This window comes from Myotis davidii, unplaced genomic scaffold (assembly GCF_000327345.1).
Source record: "Myotis davidii unplaced genomic scaffold, ASM32734v1 scaffold482, whole genome shotgun sequence".
NCBI classification, from domain to species: Eukaryota; Metazoa; Chordata; class Mammalia; order Chiroptera; family Vespertilionidae; genus Myotis; species Myotis davidii.
The window spans coordinates 755,647-768,185 of NW_006293550.1; the positions used below are offsets into that span (position 1 = coordinate 755,647).

The 12,539-nt window shown below is 39.2% G+C and overlaps 2 protein-coding genes across 2 annotated transcripts in view; one reads left to right on the plus strand and one right to left on the minus strand.

Moving 5' to 3' along the window:
- Window positions 1-12,539, minus strand: part of ARL13B (ADP ribosylation factor like GTPase 13B) — a 79,976-nt gene that overhangs the window by 36,535 nt on the left and 30,902 nt on the right. Inside the window, exon 4 of the mRNA XM_015566215.1 lies at window positions 11,937-12,186. Within this exon, the coding sequence (XP_015421701.1) occupies window positions 11,937-12,186 (250 nt within the window). The remainder of the gene's footprint in view (window positions 1-11,936; window positions 12,187-12,539) is intronic.
- STX19 (syntaxin 19) lies at window positions 1,890-3,139 on the plus strand. Its single transcript, XM_006767257.2, has one exon. It carries the CDS (start codon window positions 2,169-2,171, stop codon window positions 3,117-3,119), a length of 951 nt encoding a protein of 316 aa, XP_006767320.1. The 5' UTR covers window positions 1,890-2,168; the 3' UTR covers window positions 3,120-3,139.

A 12,539-nucleotide genomic window follows, 5' to 3' on the forward strand; every position in this document is an offset into this window, starting at 1 on the left:
GCATAAATAGCCCCAGCCAGTTTGGCTCAGTGGATAGAGTGTCATCCTGCGGACTGAAGGGTCCCAGATTCAATTCCCATCAAAGGCACATGCTCAGGTTGCAGGCTCAGTCCCTAGTAGGGAGTGTGCAGCACGCAGCCAATCAATGATTCTCTCTCATCACTGATGTTTCTATCTCTCTCTCCCTCTCCCTTCCTCTCTGAAAGCAATAAAAAATATATTTAAAAATATTTGCATAAATATATTAAAACTGAGTCCCATAGCATAATAGCATAACATTAGAGTTCTTTTCTTGTGATTGATATTAATTCAATGTGTAGTTTAATGAGCTATTTGTAGCGCCCTTAACAGCTCTTCTTAGCTGCAAAAATATGATGAAAGGTATTATTAAATGCCTTTCTAAAGTCAAGATGCTCTATAAAAATTAAATATTTTATTAACAAAAGATTGCTTTTTATTCACTTCATTTCAGATATATATGTATATATATGTATATATCATTACATATTGCCCATGCACATCAACTTAATCCTATGGATAACTACCAACACAATGTCAATATTATCAATGCCCCTAAAATAATAATTTATATTAATACTAGAGGCCCTGCATGAAATTCGCAGTCTGGGAGCCCTCGAGGGATGTCCAACTGCCCACGGAGGCAGGAGAGGCTCCCGCCACCACCACTGCGCTCGCCAGTCGTGAGCTAGGCTCAGGGCTTCTGGCTGAGTGGCACTCCCCCTGTGGGAGCACACTGACCACCAGGGGGCAGCTCCTGCTTTGAGCGTCTGCCCCCTGGTGGTCAGTGCGTGTCATAGCGACCAGTCATTCTGTCATCAGGCCAAGACTGGCCCTCTGACATTCCCCAAGGGGTCCCGGATTGCAAGAGGGTGCAGGCCAGGCCGAGGGACCCTACCAGTGCCCAATCGGTGCCCAATCGGGGCCAGGGAAGGATGCGGGAGGTTGGCCAGCCGGGAGAGAGCTGTGGGAGGGCTCCAGGGCTTGTCCTGCCCCTCTTGCTCAGTCCCGATTGGCCAGACCCCAGCAGCAAGCTAACCTACCAGTAGGAGCGTCTGCCCCCTGGTAGTCAGTGCGCATCATGTCAACTGGTCGACTGTCTGCCCCCTGGTGATCATGGCATGTCATAGCAAGCAGTTGAGCTACCTTAGCATATCATCAGCATATTATACTTTGATTGGTTGAACAGCCAACCAGACAACTGGACACTTAGCATATTAGGCTTTTATTATATAGGATATTCACATGTTTGTAAAAATTCTCTTAATGTAAATTTTGTTCTAAGACAATCTGGATATCTTTGTAGAATAATGCTACAATTGAGAAATCAGCAAAATCAGACCATGACTAGGTTTCCATACGTATGCAATGGATAAGAGAACAAAACTATATCAAATAGTGCATTACTCTGGAAGCCTCAGTTATTTTAAGATAAATTTAACATTATCTATATTGCTTAAAGCTCTCATATGAAATCTTCCCTGTCACTATACTGGTTTTAATTAAATCAAGTATATTTAGCAAAATGAGTACATGGACCAAATTAACCCAGAACAGTAGCTTTAGTAATAAGTGCACATCCAGGTGCCCTTTCCACTTTAAAAGTTAAAGATATGGTCAAGTAAAATCTTCCGTTCTAGGACATATCTTCTCATATCAAAAAAAAATCTATTATTATGTGACAGCATCATGACAAAAAATGTTATTTTGGGGCAGCTCAGCCAGTGTGGCTCAGTGGCTGAGCATCAATGCAAGCATCAAGAGGACACCAGTTCTATTCCCAGTCAGGGCACATGCCCCAATTGCAAGTTCATCCCCAATAGAGGGTGTGCAGGAGGCAGCTGATCCATGTTTCTATCTCTCTTCCTCTCCCTTTCTCTCTCACTAAAAGTCAATAAAAAAGAACTTATTTAAACTTATTTGGGGGCAGTTGTATCTCTGTCACTACTTTCTCAGCTACTTCACACAACTGAATAGACTCAGAGTAGCCCCACAATCATGCAAAGTAATTTAGACATTATTTTACATCACTATTTTATCGATGCTTATGAGGAAATTCTTACTGATTTTTCTAATTTTTTAACCTCTTTTCAGAAAACTAGGAGGATTTCTCTGGGAGATAGATATAGCTTTGTGAAGCCAACTGATTCATGGGGAAATGCCCACCTTTTCTTTGTTCAACTCAACCATTTTTGCTTCCTAGGAATAAAGGGAAGATGAAGGATCGACTTCAAGAACTAAAGCAAAGAACAAAGGAACTCGAAATCTCTAGAGACAGGCATGTGTCAACTACAGAAGCAGAGGAACAAGGAAGGATTCTGCAGCAAGCTGTTATTTATGAAAGAGAGCCTGTAGCCGAGAGACACCTACATGAGATCCAAAAACTTCAGGAGAGTATTGACAGTTTGACAGACGATGTTCAAAAATTTGGGCAGCAACAGAAAAGTCTGTTGGCTTCAATGAGAAGATTTAGTCTCCTTAAGAGAGAGTCGGGCATTACGAAAGAGATTAAAATCCAAGCAGAACACATCAAGAGAGGTTTGGATGATTTGGTAAAAGAAGCAAAAAAATCAGAGGCTGAAACGGGTCCATCATCAGTGGTCACAAGGATACTTAAATCTCAGCATGCCGCAATGTTCCACCACTTTCAGCAAACCATGCTGATATACAATGACACAATAGCAGCAAAACAAGAGAAGTGCAAGACATTTATTTTCCGTCAGCTTGAAGTTGCTGGAAAGCAAGTGCCGGAAGAAGAAGTAAATGATATGCTTCATCAAGGAAAATGGGAAGTTTTCAATGAAAGCTTGCTTACAGAAATCAATATCACTAAAGCACAACTCTCAGAGATAGAACAGAGACACAAGGAACTTGTTAATTTGGAGAATCAAATGAAGGATTTAAGGGAGCTGTTCATTCATATATCTCTTTTAGTAGAAGAACAAGGAGAAAGCATCAACAATATTGAAATGACAGTGAATGGTACAAAAGAGTATGTTAACACTACTAAAGAGAAATTTGGCCTAGCTGTGAAATATAAAAAAAGAAATCTTTGCAGGGCACTGTGTTGTTGGTGTTGTCCATGCTGTGGCTCAAAATAAACAATCTGTTTTAGAAAACTCTTCAGCTTTAGAATGAAGGATGCCCTGTATTTCAGTATCTTGTTTTTCTTCATTTCACAGATTCATTCACATACTTTCTTATTATTGTTATAATTTCCTCCTTTGGTCCTTACCCACTAGAATTGCATACACTTCCAAAGCCAGTGACATAAAACGTCTTCATTTACTAAAATAAAAACATTATGCTTAGCTATTGAAAGTGAGGTGAATGATCTTGTTTCTAATCAGGTATCAAGCTCTACCATATGTTTTTGTAATTTCCAATGTCTTTAGGAGATGAACGTCAGTAAGTGACAACTAGTTAAACATTCTTTTGGTTCATTTGAGAGTATTTTGGTAGGTAAGAATTGTATAAAATAAGACCTCAAAGGATACTATATTCAAGCAAATTTAACGGCAGCTGTATCAAATCTTTTATGTTCAAATATTGCAGATAATTCAGTGGTCAACTAAATCCTGACAAAATCCAGCCATGTACTTGATGAAGACTCTAGTTGGTAACTGGGAGCTAAATCTAGTTTAAAGCCTACGAAGGCAAATTAAGGCACTGTTTCCCTGAACTTGGGTTCATTCGGGACACCGTGTAACATACAGAGCAGGAAGGTTGGGAAATGAGGTAAAAAATAAAGGTATTCTCAAAAGTTTCTCCATCACTTTTTTGTAAAGCCAGACACTACACTAGGGGCTAGGGATATAACTGGAACTCACAAAGGCATAGAAATCTGTAATTCACACTCTAGTGGAGAAAACAGATAACAAACAAATACAAATATCAGATCATGCTGTCTTGGTAAACTTAAAATAAGGGTATGGTGAGTTAGAGACTATTACTACCAGAGTGGCATCTTTGGGTTGGGCGGTAAGAAAGGTAATATTAAGTGAAAATCTCAATGATGAGGACAAGGGATGGTATCTTCCAGGCATAGGATACAAACAGTAGAAAGACCATGAGGAGGGTAATTTACTCTGGTCAAAGAAAAATGAATAGTACAGCTATTTCACAGTGGCTAAAAGAGCAGTAAGGGAACAATGAAGTTAAGAAAGATCAGCAGGGGCTACAGTTAAGAGTCACGTAAGTCTGAAAATTACAGCAAGTATAATCAATGAAAAGCCCGCAGATTATTTTTTTGGCCTGGGAATGTTATATAATCTATATCTGAGAAAAGTCATTCTATTGTATGCAGAGTGGGTTAGAATGGATTTGGGGCAGGTGAGCAGAAAACAGGAATATAGGTATAGAAAACAATTGGAAGGTTAATGAAGTAGTCCTCATAAGAGATGATAGAGGCTTATACTAGGATGGGAATGGAGGTGGTGATGGTCAAGATGAATAAAGTACTTGCTATGTTCCAGCATAGTTCTAATAATTTCACAAGTTTACCAACAAGAACACTGAGATATACAGCGAGGTTAAGTAACCTGTCCCAAGTCACAGAAACTGTATGTGGAGAATCAGGATTTGAACTCAGGCAGTATGATTCCAGAACTACTATATACTATACAGTGGTGATTTAAAAAAAAATTAGACTAAACTGTGATAGATTTAAGAGGTAGAAACTACAGGGTACTGATTAGATGATATTGCCATTTATTGAGATGGGAAAAGACAGAAATGAAGGTTTGAACAAGGGAATCTGTGATGATAATAAAATGTCCAAGTGGAGGTTTCTAAGATATTAGTTAAATCAGTAGCAATTCTTGGGAAATGTCAGGGCTGAAAGTATAGATCTGGGTTATTTGAGTAAATAAATGGTATTTAAGATCAGCTGACTTTAGGATGAAGTCATCTAAAAAGTGTATAAAAAAACTGGAGGCCCAGAAAGAAGCCTGGGGTATTTAAAGCATAAAAGGAGTTACTGAGAAGAAACCATCAATAATGTAGAAACCAAGAAATGTGCTACAAAATGCAAAAGAAGTGTGTTTAAGAGGGACAAAGTTGAGGAAACTGTCAATTTTATAGTTTGGCCAGGTGATAAACAAGAATGGCAAAGTGACAGGGGATTTGGGAACATGGGGATATTTTGCTGAATCCAACAAGGGCAGTTTCAAGCAATTTTAGGGATGGAAGCACAAGTGGAGTATACTGAGGAAAGAATATGATATGAAGAACTACAATGGCCACTACAGACAATTCTTTCCAGAAGTTTGAATAGACGACTATAAAAAGGAGTCAAGAGCTGGGGAGGGCTATGGAGTCAGGACTCTGTAATAATTAAAGCTAAGAAACATGAGAGCACATTCTGCTATTGGGAATAATCCAGAGAGAAACTCTTGAAATAACAAAGGGAAGAGAGAACATGGAGGAGTAGAAAGGGGTGGGATCTGGAGTACAAATGGAGAAGCTGGCCTAGGATAGGAGCAGAAGTAATTCTTCCATATTATAGGAAGAGAGGGGAGGGCTAGGAATGAAATCGGATAGTTGAGCAAATTTGGTGTGGGAAGTGAGGATTCTTATAAATGACAGTTTCTATTTCCTCAAGGAAGCATGAGGCAAAATTATTAACTGAAAGCACAGTGGGATTAAGAGAGAACAGAAATATACATACACATACCTCCTAACACTATAATTTTTAATTTATAAAACATAAAGAAATTGAAGAGCTTTCCACTCTGTCCACTATCAACTATTACTGAAAAAAAAGATGTTTCGCATATGCCAGCTTCAAATGTTTCAGGAACATTATAACAAAGATAAATGTAGAACTGATGATGAACTCTCCAGGTAATGAGAGGTAGCTGACATATTTCTTCTGCCCCCTCCAAAGCTGTGCTCTATCCTTTTATCTAGTCTAGTGCCTTACCCATATTTGTTAACAACTGTTCCTAATTTTTTTATCATGAAAACAGAGAATATTAAGTACTATGTAATGTTCATTAGCATAATTATATCCAGATGGATTTATAAAATAATAATTTTCTAACAGCACTTATAGCTATACTTCACATTTTAAAGCAAGACTTCAGCACAGAAATTTTCACAGCAATGTAATCACATACAACTTTGCTATATTTTAAAACCATAGTATCATCCTAACTTAAGCAACAAAAATAACATGATATTTAACTAATTAGTTGCTGAACATTTTGTATATTTTATTCACATATCTAATAGGCACTAATAGTAATTTTTCCTTCAAATCACTACCTTAATGGAAAAAAATTCTTAACCATCGGAGGCACAAAATATTAGTAAACTACTAGTTCTGAAAGTATGCCATATTAAAAATAAAAATATTATGAGTACTTGGGCTCATATTCTTACCCACTAAACTCTACTGTCTCCTCTAATCAAAAGCTTCATGTTGCCTAAATTCAAATGATGAGACACTGCCAAACTGGATCTCCTAATTCATCTCCATTTGGACACAACATATCATCAATAGTAATTATTCATATCCACTATCACATTTATAGAACACTAATAAAATACTGCATTAGGTGCTTTAAGCCCAGTATTTGCATGATGACACAGGCATTAAAAACCTTATTTACAAGTGGAGACACAGAAGCTCAGAAAGATTAAGCAAGCTATCAAAGGACTGACTCCAAAGCCCACATTTCCCCATATCCCAGGAGTTCTCAGTTTTTGCTGTGTACCAGAATTATCTGGGGGAAATGTGTGAAAGAAAAACAGATGTATTCCTGGCCCTGCCCTCTCAAGTTTAGGGGCCTGGGCTGATATTGAAGCAGGCACTGCCTGAACAACATCTTGCTGCCTAACAACCCTGTGAACAAGCTTTTCTTTGTTATTTTGTCTTTAAACAGAATGTGTTGGGCAGTGGGTGGGGAAGGATGGGCACCTATGCAGGTTGCTTGTGCATAAATTACCTAGGAAATCAACGAACTGAGAGGCTTTAGTGTGAACTACAGCTGCCGGAGTGAAGTTGGATGCCCTAAGAGACAAAGGAAGCCCTCAGCAAAAAAGTGTGGAGGTGAATCAACAGCATAAATAAGATTTATGAACACGAAAGCTTGGTAAAGTTTCACTGAAATAAAAGAAATCTTAAGTCAATGGACCCTATAAATCTAGTGAGTAGGGGTTTCAGATGGTAACAATAGTAAAATTAAGGGACTCAACACTAGATCTGAGGGTGAAGTGAATCAGTGACATCGGTAATCCATGCTTGCATACCTCTGGGTCTCCAGCACTCTATAAAGGACCCAGGTCCTTCTAGTTATTATTTAAAGGTCTAACTTAGTAAAAGTACTAATGAGAGTATTAGTAAAATCATAACCTAGTTAACTTCTTCTGGATACATAGGAGAAAGAATATGATTTTTTTTTTAAAAAAAAACCCAAAACTTGCAAAGTAATATTTGCCTGTTAATATTATCTAGAAAGAAGGTGAGTCAAGTAGGCATGTAAAGGTCAGAGATGAAAATCCCATATTGGAAAAGGTAATAATAAAAGTTTAGTTACTGTGTCATCTAATATGGAAGCTCACTGTCATAGTTTTTAAGCTTTTTGGTCATAAACTCCTTTCAGTGTTTGATGAGAGCTACATTCTGCTCCCAAGAAAAATGTCCATGCGCTTAGAATTGTGTATGTGATTTCACAGGGTCCGGGAGGCCACCCAGGTGCACAGACCTCTAAATCAAAAATCTCTTTTTTAGATATTGATGCTGTGTCATCCATCTGCTTCCAGAACAAGTACCCAGGCCCCTCTGATATCTCCTGAATGAGAACAAGGGGATTTAATAAATGAATTTTAAATGTGGGAAAAAAGTCTTTTTTTATTGAAATGTTCATAATATTTAGTAAGATCATGTCAGAGATATTGTTTTCTTCCCTTAGTGAAATCCCTCTATATTCATCACTTTTGTTGTAAAGCATCCCATTTGTGAGATTGGCCAATACTTAAGTTAGGTCGTATGACTCCACAAAAAAGCAGGCAGTATATAATAAGACAGTGGCGCCGTTCCAAGAGTTCAAATGTGCTAACACAGGTAGAATTGTTATTATTCTGGGAGGAAATTTTAACTGGATCTCCAGCGTTATCCCAATAATAAATATTAGGAGATTCAGCCATAAAAACGGAGGGTAATTTACTGTTTCTCAGAGGCTTACTTTCAAGACTACACAAGAGAGAGGAGATGTGGAAAGAGCATGTGCCTTCTTATAACATCAGTGTAACCTTAGGCTTCTGAAAATTCAATAGGCTGAGATGTTTAAAACAGCTCCCAGCTCAGTTCTTTCCATGGATCATTAACAAATGGAAACTTTTTATGGTGGATGTTGAGCTTCAAATTTGGGATTACTGCTTGATTTTAGTACTTTTTAAAATTGCAAAAGTTATTTACTTTTTCTTGGAAATGTTTTCTTTATGTCAAGATTACCAAGTTTTGGGTTTAAAATTAAGTTATAAATAGGCACGAGGGTATATAACATAATTCACACCATAATAAATCAGAATATAGGCTAAAGTTCATCTCTATATAGATATGAGAGAAAAAGACTTTCTCGGAAAATAAACAGGTTAATTACAAAACAGAACGTTTGCATGGCATCTATTTCTGCTCTCTTTAGAAGGAATACAAATCACTTTTACCTTTTTACTGAAATGGATTCTTGGGATAACTACAGTATGGTTCATGTTATATATGGTGGAATACAAACGCATAATAACAACACTTTACAGCTGCTTTTATTATAGAGAGGTATTCAACCACTATCTGCAGAACAGAACTTCAGGGCTAATCAAACGCAGAAGCCTAGTGATATTGTATGATTCTGATCTTTCAGGAGAACCCTCAAGTCTATGACATAGAAAAGCATAAAAGCACCACATAAAGACACCTTTCTTTTTCATATACCGAAAAGACAATAAAGTGGTAAAATGAAAAACACTATTTTTGTTCTCCCCCTTCCTTCCTTTACAGCCTTTATTTAAACTTTGAAATTTAGAAAAATTTCACTCCTATTTTCTTTACATTCAATATTATTTTGTATTAGTTTCAGGTTTATTAGTTACAGAATAGTGGTTAGGCAATCATATACTTTACAAAGTGTTCCTTGATATTTCCAGTACCACCTGGCTTCATACCGTCATTACAACACTGTTGACTCTATTCCCTATTTAAGTGACAATAGGTTTACAGGTTCCTTCCAATCTTTCTTTTGTGTTGCCCGCCCTAGTGGAACTGGACTCCTCGCGCAGGAGCCCTCACAGCCGGCCCTCCGCCTTTCCTAAGGGACAGCCGCGGGGCAAACAGAACGAACCTCCCCAGGAGGCTCCCAAGCCTCATTCCACCTCTTCATCATGGATGCTCCACATTCTTTCCTCTCCCCACTACCCCATTCTTTACTGCCCCCCCTTCTGGGGACCAGGTGGTGTGCACCCCAATGAGGCGGGTGAGAACTGGGGGCGGGGCAGGTGCAGACTTGTTTTGGGGCCAACATGGGAGCAGGAGTCCGGCCTCTCAAGTGTGCAGGCTGCGAAGAGGCCCGGTCAGCGCTGGGAGCTTCACCAAACCGCCACAGTGGGGTACCCAGCAGTGGGGCGCTCCTCCACTGAGGTGGCGCTGCCCCTCCACCCCCACCTCAGGGCTGAGAGTCTGCGCCCCTCTGCCCAGGCGTCCTTCCAAGCCTGCAGTCATCGCCTCTTGTTTCCCGCCTATTGGGGCCAATACAGAACCTCACTCTCTGCAGCTTTGCCAAAGGTTCCTCTACCTTCAGGCTCTCTCCTCAGACCCCTGGGAGCTTGGCTCCCACGGCCCAGCCCTTCCTGGCTCCCTGCAGCCCCTGCTCTACTCAGCTCTCCCGCCGCCCACCTGTCAGGACACTGCGGGCGCCTTGCTGCCCGCAGTGTGGTTCTGGGGCAGGGGCTGGGGTATGGGGAGCAGCTCCAGTAAAGTTTAGTAAACCCCAGGCCCCCAGCCCCTCCTTGGGTGGAGCCCAGGGCAGGCTGGAGGCCAGGGTCTTAACACTGTAGCTGCGGAGGCCCTGCCCGCCCAGGACCTCACACAGGGGTTCCGGCTGGCGTTGGGGCTTAGGTGCCACACGGGGCTGGATGGCAGCTAGAGCTGGCCCTCCCTGCCTGCAGTATGCAAATTAGCCGCCATCTTGGTTGGCAGTTAATTTGCATATCACCCTGATTAGCCAATGGGAAGCGGGTGGGAGGTACGGTTAATTACCCTATTTGTCTATTATTAGATAGGATGTGTCCCTGTCACCATCACCACCACCACAGGATTCCCAATATTGTTTTACCTGCTTTGTTTTCAATGCACTTATCACCTAATATGTGACATAATTTATTTATTTTATTCGGTGTTTCACCCCCTAGAATATGAGTTCCTTAAGTCATACATGGATTTTTATTGTTTTTGTTCCCAAATGTGTCCGCAGCACCAGAACACTACTAGCACATAATCGATACTCAATAAATATTTGTTGAATTAACATATGCATAAATGAATAATGCATGAAATAAATTAAATAACTATTAGATTTAAACAATCACATGAAATTACTTTGAGAGCTTGTTTGGAGGTTCTAGCAGGGGAGCGCAGCTACTCGTATACCCTTGACCGAAGACCGGTCCTCTCCTCGGGGGGGAAGGTCGTCCTCTTCGACCGAGCGCGCAGCTTCGGGAGGGACGCACATGGATCGGTGAGGGAGGAGGGGGACACCCGCCTAGCCAGCCAGATCAGCCGAATCAACCCTGGCGATCAATGGGGTGACAGATGTCGCAGCCAGATCGCCCTCACATACATGAAATTACTTTACAAATGAATATCAGTCATTACTATTTTCTACTTTAGAAGTTTCTGATTTTCCACTTAAACATTTGTAGAGACTAATTTAGCCTATGGGGTTCAATAAAGTTCATTCTTCTTATATATATCTATTAAAGTTTTCTGTAGATTCAAAAAGGTAAGGATCGTATTAATAAAATAATATCTCTAATTAATTAAATGTATAAAAATTAAACAGTATAAGCTTTACCAATAAATGATTCAATAAAGTTTCACTTTTTGTAATTAGAGCTACCAAATTGTCTTATTTAAAGATATTCATTTGTGGTTGAGGACACTAAGAAATCATGCTCACAATTTCTCATTTAACTACGTTTGTCTAGTTTTTTTAATCGTTAGTAATCAACAAGAATGAGGGCAAATACACAAGAAGGGAAGGGCACACATTCAACTCCAAATATAAGAGCAATTTAAACTACTATACTGTGTCTTGGAGTTATGGCACCCTCTAGTGTTTACTATGCAGAAATGCGATGAGAACAAATAATGCAAAAGTCTTGTCAGCTTTTTAAAAAAATTTAGGCAGCTGGACAAAATGATGTAAGCACATGACTAAGGAACAGATCAAATGTTTAATTTTGAAATATAGACGGAAAGTTGAGAAATCAAGGTGGCATAAGAAGAATAAACCATTTAAATAACTTTGAAACAAGAATACTCTTCAAGAAAAAAAGGACAAAGGCAAATTAGTTATTAAAGAAGGAAACATTTGAAAAACATTCTAGAACTCTGTGAATAAACCATTTCAAAATGTAAAATTTGATAAAAGTAAATTATCAAATAACACAAAGAATTTATCTTTGAATACCCAGGAGCTATAATTATAAGGCTTTTTCATAACATAGCCTCAACCCTTAATCCCTATGGATAGCATGATATCAAGGCCTCAGTAGATTAAGAGCTCCCAGGTAATTAAAAAACATTTTATTATACTAGGGTGTGACTATTTTAGCTTATTCAGCATTTTGTAACTTAGGTAAATTTCTTTATTGGCTAATGCTGCTGCAGGTACATTTGCAATGACATTAACATTACTTACACCAATATCGGCTTTCCCGATATCCTAGGATGTCTCAGCACTTCTGACATTGTCTCTTTAGTCTCTTCCATTCTCTCTTCATCACTGGAATCCACGACAAATATTACCCCATAGGACTCAGCATAGTAATTCTTCCAGATTCCCCGAATTCTTTTTCCACCTCCCAAGTCAAAGATGGTGATTTCAAACTTCCCTTGTCTAAGGTCAATTTTGGAAAATCCAACAGTAGGAGCTACGTCTTCAGGATATTCTGTTTTGAATGATATGAAAGAAACAATCTTTAGACTTTAAATTAATAACAATTTAACTTCACAACTTAAATAATGTGCAATGGAATGGAATGTGATGGAATGGAATGTTAGAATAGAATGTTTATTATTTCCTTACACAATGAGCATTACATCTAAGCATACTGGTCTGGGGGAAGGGTGGATAATATAAAATACCCAACTAGAATTCACACTCCATGCAGATAAGAGTTTCTGTCTGTTTTTTTTTTTTTAATATATTTTTTATTGATTAAGAAATTACATATGTGTCCTTGTCACCACGTTACCCTCTACCCCCCCCCCCCCCTCCCGACCCCCACCCCCTCCTCTTCGC